At 45.9% G+C, this 19,204-nt stretch overlaps 2 protein-coding genes across 11 annotated transcripts in view; one reads left to right on the plus strand and one right to left on the minus strand.

Moving 5' to 3' along the window:
• TIMP3 (TIMP metallopeptidase inhibitor 3) overlaps nucleotides 1-5,885 on the plus strand; it is a 61,609-nt gene extending 55,724 nt beyond the window's left edge. The window contains exons 3-5 of the mRNA XM_024927116.4: nucleotides 90-201; nucleotides 859-980; nucleotides 2,022-5,885. Of these exons, the coding sequence (XP_024782884.1) occupies nucleotides 90-201; nucleotides 859-980; nucleotides 2,022-2,219 (432 nt within the window). The 3' untranslated portion in view covers nucleotides 2,220-5,885. The remainder of the gene's footprint in view (nucleotides 1-89; nucleotides 202-858; nucleotides 981-2,021) is intronic.
• SYN3 (synapsin III) overlaps nucleotides 1-19,204 on the minus strand; it is a 566,272-nt gene that overhangs the window by 361,590 nt on the left and 185,478 nt on the right. For 6 of the 10 annotated variants that reach the window (XM_034948980.3, XM_034948981.3, XM_008974980.4 and 3 more), the window contains exons 5-6: nucleotides 11,800-11,959; nucleotides 7,763-7,852 (exon numbers count right to left, since the gene is read on the minus strand). In XM_034948980.3, the coding sequence (XP_034804871.1) occupies nucleotides 7,763-7,852; nucleotides 11,800-11,959 (250 nt within the window). The remainder of the gene's footprint in view (nucleotides 1-7,762; nucleotides 7,853-11,799; nucleotides 11,960-19,204) is intronic. The other 4 variants (XM_057301025.2, XM_057301026.2, XM_055105956.2 and 1 more) reach the window with 1 other exon arrangement.

A 19,204-nucleotide genomic window follows, 5' to 3' on the forward strand; every position in this document is an offset into this window, starting at 1 on the left:
CTTTGGATACATACCCAGCAGTGGGATTATGGATCATATGGGTGTCCAAATTGGGAAGGAAGAAGTCATGATGTTCCTTTTGCCCACAGATGTACCGAGGCTTCACCAAGATGCCCCATGTGCAGTACATCCACACGGAAGCTTCCGAGAGTCTCTGTGGCCTTAAGCTGGAGGTCAACAAGTACCAGTACCTGCTGACAGGTAATGGCCAACTCTAGCTTCTAGGCCAGGGTTTGGCCAAGGTCCACTGTTTCTTGACTTCAGAAGAACACATAAGGAGTAGTTGACTCACCAAATGTCCAGTAAATTGTAAGGAGTCTCTAATGTTGAATTCATCCCACTTACCCAGTGCTAGGAGCTTGAGGCTCCTACACTTAGGCTGGACTTTGGAATTAGCTCCACCACTCACCTGGGGGAGGAAATCTCCTAATTTGTAGCTTCTCAACTTTACTGTAAATAAAAGGGGAGTATCTGTTCCTCTCCACCTCACACTCGACCTGTTAGGCCCGTCTTTGAAAGTTATTCATCTTTAGGCAGTCAGTGTAGTAAAGGAGAAAACAAAAACAAAAATCATTATAAAGGGAGGGAAGAGTTGGCCTCTAGTCCTAGCTCCAGTATTTAATGGGCTTGGGACCTTTGGCAAATCACTTTACCTCTCCGAGCCTCATTATCCTCATCTGGAAAATGGGGCTACAGTCCATTTTAAAAGGTGTTGGGTAGGGTGAAATAAAATCATGGGTCTGAAAAGTACCCAGCCACAGTGCCTGGGCTAAGTGGGAACATAGTAGATGTGAATTCTTTCTGGGCTAGGCTCTGGACAAAACAACCCTCTCCTTGTTTTCTTCTTTCCTCCTGCAGGTCGCGTCTATGATGGCAAGATGTACACAGGGCTGTGCAACTTCGTGGAGAGGTGGGACCAGCTCACCCTCTCCCAGCGCAAGGGGCTGAACTATCGGTACCACCTGGGTTGTAACTGCAAGGTAAGCTCTGGGGTCACTGGGGGAAGGAGGGGAGGTGCTGACTTGCAGCCCTAGAAACATTAGCTCCCAATGCACTGGGTGCCAGGCCCTCGGCTGGGAAGGGTGTGCACGTGTTAGGCCAGGGCAGCGGGGCAGGTCTGAGCAGATATAGTAAGGAATGTTGCCCCAGGCGGGGCAGTGAGGAAGGCAGGGAAGGAAGAATGCCTTTCTGCTGTAATCGGCTGCCTCCATGATGACCACTTGGAAGCTGCTGGGGCATGAGGGCTCTTGAGTCCCTGGCCCCATCTGGCAGTTCAAGGCTGGAGGTATAGGATCCCGACACTGGCAGGTTCTCCCAAGTGGTTTCAAGTGGGCTCACCCTGGTAGCTGACTCATCGGTAACCCCACCCCAGGTAGGCAAATGGGCCCAGGACTGCAGAGACCAGATGCTACAGAAGGTCTCTCTTTACCAGGCCCATCCCCCTGACCCAAGTATAGGGCCAAGGTACAGCTTGCCTGCTGTGGGAGGAAGTTGGGCCATTCTCTCACTTCATCTTCAAAACAGTCCTGTGTGGTTTTAATTACTATGATCTCCATTCTGCAGATGAGAGCTCAGAGAACTTAAGTAACTAGGCCTAGGTCCCACAGTTCACTGAATCTGGTTTCCAACCTAGGGCAGCTAGACTCCAAAGTTTATGCTCTAACCTTTCTAATTCCTCGATTCCCTAAAACAACTGAGATCTCCCATCTGAGACGAAAAAGTCCTCTCAGTAGTCTAATTCTGCTACTTACTGGCTGTGTGACCTGCAGCAAGTTACTTAACCTCTCCGAGCCTCCTAAAACTGTGATAAGAATTAAAGAGAATAATATCAAAGCACTTATCAGAATGTCTGTTAGACAGCAGGTGCTCAAGCTAGTGCTATTTATATTATGATCACTGAGGGACTGATGTGGCTAGGCTTCCCGTGCAGTGGCCCCAGGGTCTGAATCCAGGCTCGGCAGCCTCAGGCCTGGGCATACCATGGCAGAGTCCATCAACTGCTGCCTGTTATCTAATTGCAGATCAAGTCCTGCTACTACCTGCCTTGCTTTGTGACTTCCAAGAACGAGTGTCTCTGGACCGACATGCTCTCCAATTTCGGTTACCCTGGCTACCAGTCCAAACACTACGCCTGCATCCGGCAGAAGGGCGGCTACTGCAGCTGGTACCGAGGATGGGCCCCCCCGGATAAAAGCATCATCAATGCCACAGACCCCTGAGCGCCAGACCCTGCCCCACCTCACTTCCCTCCCTTCCCGCTGAGCTTCCCTTGGACACTAACTCTTCCCAGATGATGACAATGAAATTAGTGCCTGTTTTCTTGCAAATTTAGCACTTGGAACATTTAAAGAAAGGTCTATGCTGTCATATGGGGTTTATTGGGAACTATCCTCCTGGCCCCGCCCTGCCCCTTCTTTTTGGTTTTGACATCATTCATTTCCACCTGGGAATTTCTGGTGCCATGCCAGAAAGAATGAGGAACCTGTATTCCTCTTCTTCGTGATAATATAATCTCTATTTTTTTAGGAGAACAAAAATGAAAAACTACTCCATTTAAGGATTGTAATTCCCACCCCTCTTGCTTCTTCCCCACCTCACCATCTCCCAGACCCTCTTCCCTTTGCCCTTCTCCTCCAATACATAAAGGACACAGACAAGGAACTTGCTGAAAGGCCAACCATTTCAGGATCAGTCAAAGGCAGCAAGCAGATAGACTCAAGGTGTGTGAAAGATCTTATACACCAGGAGCTGCCACTGCGTGTCCCAACCACACTGTGTCTGTCTGTGTCTGCATGTAAGAGTGAGGGAGGGAAGGAAGGAACTACAAGAGAGTCGGAGATGACGCAGCACACACACAATTCCCCAGCCCAGTGATGCTTGTGTTGACCAGATGTTCCTGAGTCTGGAGCAAGCACCCAGGCCAGAATAACAGAGCTTTCTTAGTTGGTGAAGACTTAAACATCTGCCTGAGGTCAGGAGGCAATTTGCCTGCCTTGTACAAAAGCTCAGGTGAAAGACTGAGATGAATGTCTTTCCTCTCCCTGCCTCCCACCAGACTTCCTCCTGGAAAACGCTTTGGTAGATTTGGCCAGGAGCTTTCTTTTATGTAAATTGGAGAAATACAGACACCATACACTATCCACAGATATAGCCAAGTAGATTTGGGTAGAGGATACTATTTCCAGAATAGTGTTTAGCTCACCTAGGGGGATATGTTTGTATACACATTTGCATATACCCACATGGGGACATAAGCTAATTTTTTTACAGGACACAGAATTCTGTTCAATGCTGTTAAATATGCCAATAGTTTAATCTCTTCTATTTTGTTGTCGTTGCTTGTTTGAAGAAAATCATGACATTCCAAGTTGACATTTTTTTTTCATTTTAATTAAAATTTGAAATTCTGAACACCGTCAGCACCCTCTCTTCCCTATCATGGGTCATCTGACCCCTGTCCGTCTCCTTGTCCCTGCTTCATGTTTGGGGGCCTTCCTTTAACTGCCTTCCTGGCTTAGCTCAGATGGCAGATGAGAGTGTAGTCAAGGGCCTGGGCACAGGAGGGAGAGCTGCAGAGTGTCCTGCCTGCCTTGGCTGGAGGGACACCTCTCCTGGGTGTGGAGACAGCTTGGTTCCCTTTCCCTAGCTCCCTGGTGGGTGAATGCCACCTCCTGAGATCCTCACCTCTTGGAATTAAAATTGTTGGTCACTGGGGAAAGCCTGAGTTTGCAACCAGTTGTAGGGTTTCTGTTGTGTTTTTTTTTTTTTTGAAATAAAACTATAATATAAATTCTCCTATTAAATAAAATTATTTTAAGTTTTAGTGTCAAAAGTGAGATGCTGAGAGTAGGTGATAATGTATATTTTACAGAGTGGGGGTTGGCAGGATGGTGACATTGAACATGATTGCTCTCTGTCTCTTTTTTCAGCTTATGGGTATTTATCTTCTATTAGTATTTGTATCTTCAGTTCATTCCACTTTAGGAAACAGAGCTGCCAATTGAAACAGGAGAAGAAAAAAAAAAAAGCAGCAGACAACACATTGTAGAGTCTTGCACACACACAAGTGCCCAGGCAAGGTGCTTGGCAGAACCCCAGAGTGGGAAGAGAGTACCGGCATCGGGTTTCCTTGGGATCAATTTCATTACCGTGTACCTTTCCCATTGTGGTCACGCCATTTGGCAGGGGGAGAATGGGAGGCTTGGCCTTCTTTGTGGGGCAGTGTGAGCAGAAGAAGCTGAGGCCAGCATGTCAGTGGTTTTGAAGGGATGAGCCCAGACTTGATGTTTTGGGATTGTCCTTATTTTAACCTCAAGGTCTTGCATGGTGGGGCCCCTGACCAACCTACACAAGTTCCCTCCCACAAGTGGACATCAGTGTCTTCTCTGTGAGGCATCTGGCCATTTGCACTCCCTGGTGTGGTCAGCCTCTCTCACACAAGGAGGAACTTGGGTGAAGGCTGAGTGTGAGGCACCTGAAGTTTCCCTGCGGAGTCGATAAATTAGCAGAACCACAGCCCCATCTGTTAGGCCTTGGTGAGGAGGCCCTGGGCAAAGAAGGGTCTTTCGCAAAGCGATGTCAGAGGGCGGTTTTGAGCTTTCTATAAGCTATAGCTTTGTTTATTTCACCCGTTCACTTACTGTATAATTTAAAGTCATTTATGTAGCTGAGACACTTCTGTATTTCAATCATATCATGAACATTTTATTTTGCTAAATCTTGTGTCATGTGTAGGCTGTAATATGTGTACATTGTGTTTAAGAGAAAAAAAATGAAACCCACATGCCGCCATTTTCCTGAATCAAATTCTACAGTGGAATGGAGAGGAAAATACTTCTAGGCAAGCAGCTAGACTGGTGAATTGGGGGAAATAGAAGGAACTAGTAACTGAGACTCCTCCAGCCTCCTCCCTATTGGAATCCCAATGGCTTCTGGAGTAGGAAAAAAGTTTAAAGTACATTCATGTTCTTGTTCTGTGTCACTCGGCCCTGGGTAGTCTACCATTTACTTCACCCCAAGTCCTGCTGCCCATCCAGTTGGGAAGCCATGATTTTCCTAAGAATCCAGGGCCATGGGAGATACAATTCCAAGTTCTCGCTTCCTCCTTTGGGCATCTCTTCTGCCTCCCAATCAAGGAAGCTCCACGCCCAGGCTCTCAGCTCTCGGGCCAGTGCTCTGCTCTGTCCAGGACAGGTAATACTGGGAGACTCCTGTCTTTTACCCTCCCCTCGTTCCAGACCTGCCTCATGGTGGCAACATGGTTCTTGAACAATTAAAGAAACAAATGATGTTTTGGAATAGCCCTGTCTAGGGCAAACTGTGGCCCCCAGGAGACACTACCCTTCCATGCCCCAGACCTCTGTCTTGCACATGACAATTGACAATCTGGACTACCCCAAGATGGCACCCAAGTGTTTGGCTTCTGGCTACCTAAGGTTAACATGTCACTAGAGTATTTTTATGAGAGACAAACATTATAAAAATCTGATGGCAAAAGCAAAACAAAATGGAAAGTAGGGGAGGTGGATGTGACAACAACTTCCAAATTGGCTCTTTGGAGGCGAGAGGAAGGGGAGAACTTGGAGAATAGTTTTTGCTTTGGGGGTAGAGGCTTCTTAGATTCTCCCAGCATCCGCCTTTCCCTTCAGCCAGTCTGCTGTCCTGAAACCCAGAAGTGATGGAGAGAAACCAACCAGAGATCTCGAACCCTGTCTAGAAGGAATGTATTTGTTGCTAAATTTCGTAGCACTGTTTACAGTTTTCCTCCATGTTATTTATGAATTTTATATTCCGTGAATGTATATTGTCTTGTAATGTTGCATAATGTTCACTTTTTATAGTGTGTCCTTTATTCTAAACAGTAAAGTGGTTTTATTTCTATCACACATCTGCTGTCTCTTGCCTTGTTGTGTTCTGACGCCACGGGGAGTTATGTATACACCAGCAGGCCTTGAAAGTCTGTCCCCAGCTCCAGGCCTGGACACATCCCTCCCTCCATGCACCGCTATGGCCTGGCCCCACCCTGCTCCAGTCCTTTTCCCTTGCAGAAGGAATCTTAGGAGAGGTGCCCTGCCTTGACTTTGCTCCCTGATTCTATTGCTAGAGTCCTCCCTAGTTCTGCTGAATCTGGATGTATTAATATATCTGTATCTAATCACCTATTGGTGGTACAAGTACTCCCAGACTGGAGTCCTTACTCAGCCCTCCTTGTTTTCTTCCTAAGAATCCCAACCTGGTGGAGGTGGGGAGGGGCGGCCTGCAAACAGCAGTCCTTGATGTCAACTGCCTGCTTGAAATTCCAAGTATGTCTTGGCCTAGTTGGGAACACCAGGAACTCATGAGGTCTCACGACAGCTGGTGACCTTTTCCCAGAGCTTATAACAACCTCCTTTCAGAGTATACAGCAGGGCCTCTCACTGTCAATGGGCTGGGCTGGCTGCAGACCCCTCGCCCGACTTTCATCCCACCATTGACAACGTTCCAGGTTTTCACCCTTGTTTTAAAGCTACTCCTACTATATGCCAGGTACAGCACTTTAAATACAGGATCTCATGAAATCCTGACTACTCGATGAGGTTGCTCCACAATCATCCACGGTTTTTACCTGAAGAAGTTGGGGCTCACAGAGATAAAGTCATTTTCCTGAGACCTAGTGTGTAGACAGAACTGGCATTCAAATTCAGGCTAGTTTGATAATGAACTCTGAATTTCCCCCACTGTAAGGATGCATACAGTAAGAAAAATCCAGGGTTTGGGGATATGCTGGGTTTCACATGTGCCCTTCTTATCTCAACCAGCATGTTCTGGATTCTGTGACTCTTGCCCGATCAGATACAGGGGAAAGATCATCAATAGAAATTCTGCTTGGTTAGAGTGATTACTCCTGGAACCTGCAGTCCTACCCATCGGTATCTCCAAACAGGACTGTCTAGCCCAGAAGCCTGAGCTTGGACTCTACAAACAGCCACAGTAAGTCCCCATCTGGGACTACAGTATACCCTATTCATTATTCTGCTCCCAAAGACGCATTCCCTGCAAGGCCAAGCGCAGGGTCACAGCCTTGAATTCCTTTGACCAGTTTACGAAGACCACCAACTATGCAAGCAGGCATGTTGCAGGCTCTTTCCTGCTGCTTAGAGCTCCTCCCCCCAACACTTTCTGGCTTCAGGTGGAGAACCCTTCACCTCATTCAGAAAGACATTCACCTCTTCCACCCAGGTATCCTCCAAATGGGAGGCTGTACCACATATCCTGAGCTAAGCCCTAACTGCTTCCCAGAGGAGATCTCAGGTGCATTCAGAAATTGGAAAGTGAAGAGGACATGTAAGGAAACTGCCCTTCAACAACCAATGCAAATCAAATATTAATATTACTGCTTTTTATTAAAATATGAGTTGAAATCAGGTTCCACAAAAGGCTCAAGTAAAACAACATCCCACCTTGAAAACATCTTTTACCTTTATAATCAGCCTCTGGTTCTAACATGCCCCCAGAACATGTCCCCTGATTTGCTGAAAATCTCCAAGTTCCAAGGAATGTGGTTCACCTTTGTTATTTGCCCTACTGCCTGAATTTCACCTGGAGAGACGACTTCCCTTAGGAAATCCAGGCACTCCCACAGGACACTGTGACTCCGCCTTAGAGTCTGCGTGGTCAGTGTACAACCCCTAGAGTCCACCTCCTCCATCCAAAGAGACCGAGGACAAGTCATCTGTATTCATTCCGCATCATGCAAAGAAACAGAGTAAAAAAGGGCACTCACCATTGGCTTATGGTTGGGGAAAAATGTTTGCTCCACAAGCGGGAACTTCTCAGGACCCAGGGAATGGAAGATCTTAATGAGCTGAGAGAACTAGGATAGAAGAGGAGAGAACATTGATCAACCATTGTTACCCAGTATAACAAAACCTCCCACTTGATCTGAGGCCTCAAGCATCTGACTGTTCTGAGCTGAGCTTCAGTAGGTGCTATCCTACCCTGCCTATAGGATAAAGACCAGATTCCTTGGCTGGACATTCATCCTCTCCATCATCTAGCCATATTAACCCCTCCATTTCTGCCCAAGACCTAGTAAGTAGGCAGAACACTGGGTTCAGCCCAACCATATTTAATGAGCACTTACTACAGCCTCAGCATTTCACACAACGTCCTTCTCCACCTGCTGATGTTCATGCCCTGCTCCTTGCCTGCAATACCTTCTTCCTAGAGAGGCAGCGCTGCATGGTAATTGATGGTGTTAGATGTGGATCCAGCCTTCCTGGGTTCAAATTCTTGCTTTGCCACTTACTAGCTGTATAACCTGGGAAGTCAATTCAGGTTTCTGAGCTTTGGTTTCTTCACTCGTAAACTGGAGACCCAACCTCATGGGATTGTTGTAAGGATACAGTGTGTCAGAGGCAGTGCTTTGTCCACAGCAGTGCTAAAATGCTAGGTATTATATTAATAAATATTTTCTCTGCTGTTGCAACCCCTCTCATTTCCAACAGCTCAAGCCACATCCCTTCCCACTGCTCTCCTCCTGCTTCAACACTTGCTTGTTTTGCCAGATACTAGCTATTGTCTCCGGAGCTCAAAGGTGAGCTCTGTCACTATGCTTTATTATTGGAGCAACAAGCTGAACATGGGGGCAAGGCCTGAAGGAAGACAGGCTGCAGGTGCATGGCTGTGATACTAATATCTTGCTGGAGGGAAGCATAGGGGGTGAAGGGATCTGGAAGGGGGACAGAGTAGGGAGTCACGATGATCCCCTGGAGCAGATGACATAAGAGAAGGAGAAAGGGCCCTCCGGGTGTGCATTGAGACTAATGTATGCTGGAGACCCTCTGCAGCTGCCATGCTGTGGCGTCAGTTGCAGGTGATGATGAGAGACGAGGTCGAAGCATGATCCATCACAGACCACCAGCCTTAAAGGCCTGACCAGAAAGCTTAGAATTCACCCAGAAGGTGAAGGAGAGCTGCTGGTGGATATAAGCAGAGAAGAGCAAATCAGATTCCGAACAAGATAAAGGAATCAACTGGAATTTGTGGTCCCATGTGGATGCCCAGTGGTTAAAGGAGTGGCCAACCTGACTTGGAGGTCACTCAATACTAAGAGCCTGGACACTGAAAACTGAGTAACTAGGAACTTTCTGCATCCACCCAGGATTGGTCTGCAAACTCTTGGGGTATAGCCTTCAGATGCAGCACAACAGGGAGTCAACTTTGAGGGTTTAAGAGAACTCAGAAATATGGAAAACGATGTATGTGTGTGTGGGGTCCCTCATTTTGCAGACAAGGAAATTGGAGTCCAGAAAGGGAGAGTGATTCCGCAGGTAAGCACATGAGTTTTGAAGAGGCCTAGCTCTACCACTTACTACTAGCTATGTGAGCCTCAGTTTCCTCATCTGTATGATGGAGATATTAGCAACTCCTACTCATAAGGGTGCTAAGAATTAAACACAATATGCATGTTAAGGGCTCAGGATAGCACATGGTTAGTGCTGATGAGTTGTGGTTGCTACTATCGTGATAACTGTGGTAAAAGGTGGGGAAGGGCTAACACCATCTAGGACCCTTTCCTAACAGTGGCACTGGAAAATCTTGGATGCCATTGGCCAAAAAGCCCAGTTAGGGCAGAATGAGAAGGAGACCAGGGCCATGACAGTAGTGGTAAATTCTATCCATACCTATTAAATTAATGCATGTAGCCATTCAGTAAGTACTGAGTGTTCCAACTCTACATGGAACTTGTTCCAGGTATCTAAGGCAGTGAAAATTTTTACCACTTATTGAGTGTGTACTTTGTGCCAGCCACATTCTAAGCATTTTCATCTATTAAATCATAACTCTACCAGGAAGGCGCTATTACTATCACCACTTTCCAAATAAGGAAGCTAAGTTCAGAGAGGTTAACGGGGTTGCTGCTCAAGTAACACAGCTCATAGGTGGAGAAGCCTGGACCTAGGAATCTGGCTTCAGAGCTCACACTCTCAACTACCACCCTACACCACCAGGTGATCACATAGATAGCAAAACACCACAGACCAGACAGCTATGAGCTTCATAGAGCACATTCTACATACCCCAAGCCTCCATATTACCTATCCTCTTTCTGTCCTTGATCTTCCCCCTTGCCACTGATCATAGGACATATTGCATATTTGGCATAAGTATTAAAGCACCGCACATGCCTCTGCTCACTAGAATGTAAGATCCACAGGGCAGGGATTTTGGTCTGATTCGTTCACTGCTATGTTTCTAGGACTTACAACAGCACCTGGAACACAGTAAGTGCCCAAGAAGTATTTGTTACATGAACGAATAACTTCTAATCAGGGAGACAGATAATGCACAAATGAATGGATAAATTTATCATTCTAGGTGGAGATAAGTATCTAGGAAAAAAATAAAGCAGGGTAAGGGATTTGAGAGTACTTGAGCAAGTGGAGGAGTGGTATTTTTTCTTTGAGTTGGAGTCTCGCTCTGTCACCAGGCTGGAGTGCAGTGGCGCAATCTCGGCTCTCTGCAACCTCCACCTCCTGGGTTCAAGCAATTCTCCTGCCTCAGACTCCCGAGTAGCTGGGACTACAGGTGCACGCCACCACGCCCAGCTAATTCTTGTGTTTTTAGTAGAGACGGGGTTTCACCATGTTGGCCAGCATGGTCTCGATCTCTTGATCTCGTGATACACCCGCCTCGGCCTCCCAAAGTGCTGGGATTACAGGCGTGAGCCACCGTGTCTGGCGAGGAGTGGTATTTTAAGAAGTCTTTCTTACAGGTAACATTTGGATGGAAACTCAAATAAATCAAATGAATGACTGAAACTAAGGAATAAAAGAAGAGAAATTAAACGTTGGGTGTTGGAGAGAAAGATGGCTTAAATTGTGGCTTCACCACTCACTGAGCAAGTTCCTTAACTGGCCTGAAGCTGAGCTTCCATCTCTGTAAAATGAAGGGTTGACACTCACTTCACATGAGAGCGACAGTTTGAGTGCCAGGTAGCATAATTTTCTGGGACATAGTAAGTGCTCAATAAATGGGGTCTGCTGTTAACAACAATAATGATAGAATGTTCATAAAACAATATGGTGCATCTTTATGACTAATAACATAATACCATACCATAATGTTATATAATGTTTTGTTATTATATATTAATAGTATATATTGTCACTGTATTATATATTATATATTACAAAGATCAATTATTACATATATGTAATATCATATATCATATATTACATGTAACATGTATAATATATAACATGTATATATTAACGTATATGTATTTATTTATTACAAATCTTTTTTTCGAGACAGAGTTTCGCTGTTGTTGCCCAGGCTGGAGTGCAACGGCACGATCTCGGCTCACCACAACCTCCGCCTCCCGGGTTCAAGCGATTCTCCTGCCTCAGCCTCCCGAGTAGCTGGGATTACAGCGGGATTACAGACATGCGCCACCATGCCTGGCTAATTTTGTATTTTTAGTAGAGATGGGGTTTCTCCATGTCGGTCAGGCTGGTCTCGAACTACCAACCTCAGGTGATCCGCCTGTCTTGGCCTCCCAAAGTGCTGGGATTACAGGCATAAGCCACCGTGCCCGGCCTATAAATATTTACCATAATAATATATAAAATATAAAATTAATATAATTGTTAGGCAACAATTCCAACAAGAGCCCTAGGATCCAAGTTCAGTTCAGTTGCTTAAATAAGAATTTTTACTACTGAGGCCTCCATGCTGGGGAGTGGGCTTGTCGCAGAGTGGGAGGCCACCCACTGCCTCCCAGATCCCTCCAGGTCAGCCTGCCCTGTCACCTACCACCCAGGGCTTGCTGCAGAAGTTGTAGACGGAGTAGAGAGAGTTGACAGCAGGCAGCCCTCCATACTGCAGGCCGATGACCAGGCTGCGGTAGTCCTCCCCCAGGGCCATGCTGTAGGCATGCTGGCGGACCAGGATGAAGTCTGGCTTGAAGGATCTGCTGAGAGAGCCAACAGCAGTGTTACCACACTGGGACATTGATGAAACATCAGGGCATCCGGCCACAGCTTGCTGGGGATGATAGCACTGACTTGCAGGGCGGCAGCTTAGTTCAGAAGTGGGAGCAGGTGGGGGCTGAGGGCAGTTAAATGCAAAGGCACAGCTACTCCACTATAAAGTCAAAGGGCTGGAAACACTATATATATTCTCTCTCTCTCTCTCTCTCAGGCTCTGTCCTAAATTCCCTGCATTGAACATCTATTTCATTTGCAACCAGAAAAAAATATATCAAAGTGAATCAACTGAGATTCTGCAAGGTACCACGCACTCTACTGAATGTATGTATTATCCATGGTGAGGACAACTGCCCTAGGAGGTGAGGGTTGTCATCAACTCCCATTTCACAAACGAGCACCCTGAGGCTCAGGAAGACTAAGTCACTTGTTCAAAAAGATACGCTGCAGAGAGGCAGCAGGGCCAGGTCTGTGTAGCCTCATGGCTCCGGCTCTTGTTCCTGCAGATCTCAAATCAACCAACACATCTTGGTTTTTTTTTTTTTTTTTTTCAAGTAGCAACCTCTGGAAAGCAGCAAGAGTATGGATTTGATGGCCGAGCCCATGCCAGGCTATTTGCTAGGTCCCTCTAGAGATAGGATCCTGATGAGTGCTCACAAACAGACCTGGGTAAAGATCTGGACCATCTCCCCATTTTATAGATGGGAACACTGCAGCCCAGGGAAATTATGAACTTTCCGAATCACAAAGCTCAGAAGCAGGAGAGCCGCATTTGAACTCAGGTCATCTGGCTCCAAGTCCACATGCTTTTGACTCCATCACAGGGCCCCAGGAGGAGTCACACATTGTTTGATTCATACCACCAAAGATCAAACTATTTTTGGATTCCTTACTTTTAAGTAACACAAAAAAATCAGCCCAGGCTGGGGCAATAGGGAGCACTTATAACCATTTGCTACTTTTATCTGATTTTAAAAGTAATACACATTCTTTGTGTATAAAAAAACAAAAATTCCTTGGCATGTACAAAGAAGTAAACAAAGTGCTCATAATTTTACAATGCAGAGGAAACTCCTAACAACCTTTGTATATACATTTTTGATCCAATGATCAATTTCAATGTATATAATATGCATTCACATTCATAATTGCTCCATACTTTCTTTCAATTGATTTTAATGTTTTCCACATAATAATATAGTGTAAATATTTTTCTCTACTACCAAAAATATCTTCCAAAATATAATTTTTAATTTCTACACAATAGTTCACTGAATGATATATCATAATTAAGTAAACCAATCATCTACTATTATCATATAGGCTATTTCCAATATTTTGTATACAAATCAGTGCCATTATTTTAAATTATTTTCATAAGATAGAGCCTAAGAAGTGGGACTAATGGATTAAAGGGTATAAGCTTTTTGTAAGATACCCAAAAAAAGTTCCCTTTTTAAGGTACATCTCACAAATTGTTTATGAGAATGTCCATCTCATTACAGCCTCACCAGCACTGCAGTTTTTGAAAAATATTTTTTTCAATTTGACAACAGAATTCCCCCCAAAAGACACCTTGTATCCTGCTATTCTTTTAGTTTGCATTTGTCTGATTCTAGTAAAATTAAACGCTTTTTATTAACCATCTGCATTTTCTTTCCTGTAAAAGTCTGTTCACATCCTTTTCCATTCAAAACAAAACAGGGTCTCCAGTTTCCTATTGAGATGAGTTCTGTGTATTAAGGATACTGCCCTTTATCCATCATGTGTGGCAATGTTTTTACTAGATGCTTGCTTGTCTGTTTCTTTTTAATGGATGTGCATCTTAAAAAACAACACATAAATATATTGTCCATGGCCCTGGTTCTGACAATGAGACATCCACTCCTCCCTGGCAGCGTGGGTTCCATCACAGACAACAGTGGCAGCAAACGTGGTGTCTTACTAAGAATAACCCCATCCTTCTTTATGAGGAAATAATAAAAGGTCTCCTGCTGGCCAGCCTCCTATTTTTTTTCCCCATTGCTGGGAATTCATAAGAGGGACATGGGAAAAACAAAAAACACCAAACCTGGCTATCTAGAAAAAGAGGATGCCCTTCCAAGACCACCTTCCAAGAGGAGAATCCCATGGCTTGTTTTGGGATCCCCGACTCTGGCTCCAGATATTATGGTGCTCTCTCTCCAGGGCTTCCAAAACTCACCTCTAAATCAGAACCTTTCTGATTCCTCAAAATAAAAGTAGCAGGAAGCTCCTCATTGTCTTTACGGATTTGGAAATCTGCCTCAAGATCCCACATGTGAAGTGCTCTTACAAAATTATACATCACTCCCCTGCTTCAAACCCTCAAAAGGCGTCTCTCTTTCTGACAAGAGATCCCTAGTGCCTTATCGTGGCTACAAGGTCCCAAATGGGTTGCCTGCCACTCCATCCTCATTTATTTTATTTTTTTAAATTATTATTTTTTTAGAGACAGGGTCTCCCTCTGTTGCTCAGGCTGGAGTGCAGTGGTGTCATCACACTCACTGCAGCCTCAAACTCCTGGGCTCAAGCGATCCTCCCACGTCAGCCTCCCAAGTAGCTGGGACTACAGGTGCGCACCACCACATCCAGCTAATTTTTAAATTTATTTTATTATTATTTTTTATTTTTTGTAGAGATGAGATTTTGCTGTTACCCAGGCTGGTCTTGAACTTCTGAACTTAAGTGATCCTCCTGCCTCAGGTTCCCAAAGTGTTGGAATTACAGGCATGAACCACCCTGCCCAGCCTTCCATCCTCATTTTCTATCTTTCTCGCCTCCCTCACTGCCACACAAGCCACACTGACCACCTTCCCTTCCTTCAATTCCCTAGATGCTCTTCTCCCACATTGCGTGTAGGTGCCTCGTCCTCAAAGCCACCGTTCTGTCTACTCTATCAAAATTTGCCCCAACCCTCGTTTTGCCCTATTTTCTTTATTCACGGCTCTGACAATTTTATTTCTCCTGTTTGTTTGATTAGCTGCTTAACTGTCTAGTTCTCTTCTCTAAAGATGTCAGCTCAATGGGAACAGAGGACTTGACTGTCTTGGACAAAATAGGCCTCAAAACTGTTTTTAAATAAATGATTGCATGAATGAATGCATATATGAACACATGAATAAATGAATGAACATGATGTGAAATGGCCACTGGAAAGGGGAGGGATCACTTTCCCTGCGATCCTAGAGAAGAAAACTAGACTGATAGACAAAGTAGCCAGGAGACAGCAAGTAGCCCCTTATAACTAAGGGGTTGCCTTACAAGCTAACAAGTAACACCATGAAGAAATTCATAACCCCAGGGAATTCAAGGTGGCCACCATGACCTCTTAAGAGTCTCAGATCTAATATGTGAAAAATAAGCACTTCCTATGCACAATATATCAGGCCAAACCAGGCATGTGTTATAGTGTGAATTCTGCCATTCACTGCTACAGAAGGCATAGAGTCCTTCTTGAAAGTCTAGGGTATGATGGATTTGCAATGACTATAGAGAAATTACTGACTTGAGCTGGGCAACCTGTGGCATTCAGTTCCTCCCTCTGTACCCAGCACCCCAGGTTTTCCATCTGGCCAGGGGGTGGCCAAGTCCTGCAGTCACCCCAACATTTAAGGTTGTGACCTCCAGTAGTTACCGAGCCTCGACAGTGGGCCAAGCACTCTGGCAAAGGTTGGAGATCCCAAGATGACAGGGATGATTCCTGCTTTTAAGAAACTCACAACCCAAGAGGAGTTGGGTGCAACGTGCCCTAAGCACTTTTTTTTTTTTTTTTTTTTTTTGACAGACAGAGTCTGGCTCTATTGTCCATATTGTCCAGGCTGGTGTGCAATGGTGTGATCTTGGCTCACTGCAATCTCCACCTCCCAGGTTCAGGCAATTCTCCTGTCTCAGCCTCCCAAGTAGCTGGGATTACAGGCATGTGCCCCTGCACCCGGCTAATTTTTGTATTTTTAGTAGAGGCAAGGTTTTGCCATTTTGGACAGGCTAGTTTCAAACTCCTGACCTCAGGTGATCTGCCCACCTTGGCCTCCCAAAGTGCCGGAATTACAGACGTGAGCCACCGTGCCTGGCCAGCATTTGTTAAATTAACAAAGGAGGGAGTGAGTGGGTGAGTGAGTGAGTGAAATAATTGAGGCGTGTAGGTGGTCCAAAGGATGGATTCAACTCTGTTAAGGGATGAGTGTGAGCAAGTGTGTGCTGGAAGCCTTGGTCTTAAAAGCTGAGGTTGTCAAGTGGGTTGGGTTTGGAGAGTATTCCAGGCAGGGGGAAGGCACCTGCGACTGAATGAATGTGCCCTCGTTGTTGGGGGTGTAGTGGACTGTGCTGGTTTTATCTGCTCTGTACCCAGAACTCCTCCTTTTTCTAGAAACAGAGCCCATGGGGAAATCCTCTCTGATCAGAGAACCACATTTTCCTGGGCTGTAACTGGTCTAAGGACGGAACACCTGATGTAAAATGGGCCTGTGAGAACATTCTCGGGTGTGTTGTATCTGAGCTCTGGAAGACAGGAGTGGCCAGCTACACTGAAGTAATGTAAGCTGGGCTGATGGGAGACCATTTTCCTGTTACATGAAGAAATCCCATTTGTAGTAGAAGTACCAGCTGGGAAAAGAGATAAGGAGGGAGGCAAGACACCTGTCAACATTAGATGAGTCGGCCAAATGCAGTGGCTCATGCTTGTAATCCCAGCATTTTGGGAGGCCAAGGTGGGCGGATCACTTGAGGCCAGGAGTTCAAGACCAGCCTGGCCAACATGGCAAAACCCCATCTCTACAAAAAATACAAAAAAAAAAAAAAATTAGCTGGGCATAGTGGCACACACCTGTAATCCCAGCTACTTGGAAGGCTAGGGCACAAGAATTGCTTGAACCAGGGAGGCAGAGGTTGCAGTGAGCCAAGATCGTGTCACTGCCCTACTGCCTGGATGACAGAACAAGAATCTGTCTCAAAAAAGAAAAATAAAGAAAGTAAAAAGAAAAATCCCCCAACCCTTTAAGCCCCTTCCTTCTCTTCCTGCCGTAGAGCCCCACTGAGCCCAAGACCTGGGTCTCTCGTGCCTGGGTAAGGTCTCCTTTAATCTCACACAAACTGGCACATCCTGGCCGCAGGTTGTAGCTGGGTTTTCTTGTTATTTCACCTTTAACCGTAATATGAGCTATAATATTTGGGCTCCTGATCCCAAGTCTTTCTCAGAAGTGGCTGTTGGCACTTGAGAGGAAATCAAGGACAAGAAATAATTAACGGTAAAGATGGGACAGGTGACGTGTCACAGGGGGATTACTGAATGCTTCCGGCAGCGTCAAAAAGCTGGAGGCCAGAGGTGAAGGGACTCTTAACCATTGGAGAAGTGTAATAATTCTCTCAAATATGCAGAGGTCTGTGGTGGCAAGAACAGCTCTTGGCTGGACTTTGCCTGGGACCTAAGTTAATGAGCAGAAGCCTCATTATTCTCAGTCACTTGACCACTATTTCATAACTGTCCCCTGGTCCCCAAGAGCCAAGTTGGCAAAGGGTGATGTTCATGCTGATTTTGTTCACATGCTGAGACCCATTACACCCAGAGCTGATTCCAGCCAGGCCTGGGAAGACTCCAGACTTTCTGACGTCCATGTCAACGGGCAAGGAGACTTCACGTTTTCTCTTAATTGTCTCCACACTCTTCATAACACTCCACCTTGGAAAATTCAACCTTGGGTATCAAATCTGGGGGAAGGGGACAAAGGGAACCGAGTAAACCAGCAAACGGGGAGGGGGAATTCAAAACATTGAAACAAGCTCCATGCTCCTGCAGACTTAGGGTACCACTATTCTGCAAGGATAAAGCCGAGGAAATGTGCACGCTTTGCAGATGGAGGGGTTTGAATCGCCCATATGGAAGGACTTTGGGAATTAGTGATGCTTCCCGCCAGCCCGAGGACTGCAAGAAATTAGCCCAGGCCAAAAAGAAATTAGGTGGCAGCCAACCAAGAATCTGGTGAGGAGCAGACAACAGGATGCAGGAGGGAGGCCTGTGGGGCCCCCACGGCAGCTGCCAGATGCACACCGGTGGGGAAGGGGCCCGGTGGGGTTTACAGACAGCCCGGCTCTCTGTTGAATCCGGGGGCCCTCTTTGTAAAGTGCTAGGAGGTTAATAAAACACAGACACGAGTTGCTGGAGGAAGGAAGCTTCCTTGTCTCTTGTTTCAGCCTCACAATCCTGGTATCTTTATTCCGGTCTCTTCCTTCCCTGCCATTTCAGAGACTAAATCCTTGAATCTCTGTCCTTGCTCTATCCTCTTCCTCCTGGTCACCCTGGGAACCCCACATGTTATGGGTTGAACTGTTGCCCCCAAGAAGATATGTCGAGGTCCTAAGCACTGGTACCTGTGACTGTGACCTTATTTGGAAAATAGGGCCTTTGCAAATATAATCAAGTTAAGATGAGGTCACACTGGAGGAGAGTGAACCCTAACCCAATGACTGATGTCTTTAGGAGAAGAGGGAAATTCGGAAACAGACACACACAGGGGAAGAGAATGCCATGTGACGAGGGAGTCAGAGATTGGAGTGATGTGTCTATAATACAGGGAATTTCAAGGATTGCTGGTGACCTTCAGGAACTAGAGAGTGGCAAGGAAGGATCCTCCCCTGGAGCCTTCAGAAGGAGCACGGCATAGGAGTCTTGATTTCAGACGTCTGGTCCCCAGAATGATGGGAGAATGAATTTCTGTTATTTAAGCCACCCAACCTGTGGTGCTTTGTTATAGCAGCCTCAGGAAACTAACACACTGCACGTGCCCACTATTCCCTTTTCCAGTATCTCTCAGGACTTGCTGGCTTCCTTTGTTCTGGTGTACACCCATGCATGGCCCCATTCCCCATTTCCTAAAACAACAACCCTGACTTAGTCTGTTTGGGCTGCTAGAACAAAATACTATAGACTGGGTGACTTATAAACAACAGAAATTCATTTCTCACATTCTGGAGGCTGGGAAGTCCAATATTGAGGCACCATCACATATGGTCTCTGCTGAGGCCCCCTTCCTGGCTCCTCACTGTGTCCTTACATGGCAGAAGGGGCAAGGCAGCTCTCTGGGGTCCCTTTTGAAGGCCACAAATCCCATTCATTAGGGCTGATGACTTCATGACTTAATCACCTCCTAATGGCCCCACCTCCTAATCACATTGGGGGTTAGGATTCAACATAAATTTTGGGGGGACACACATATTCA

This window comes from Pan paniscus, chromosome 23 (assembly GCF_029289425.2).
Source record: "Pan paniscus chromosome 23, NHGRI_mPanPan1-v2.0_pri, whole genome shotgun sequence".
NCBI classification, from domain to species: Eukaryota; Metazoa; Chordata; class Mammalia; order Primates; family Hominidae; genus Pan; species Pan paniscus.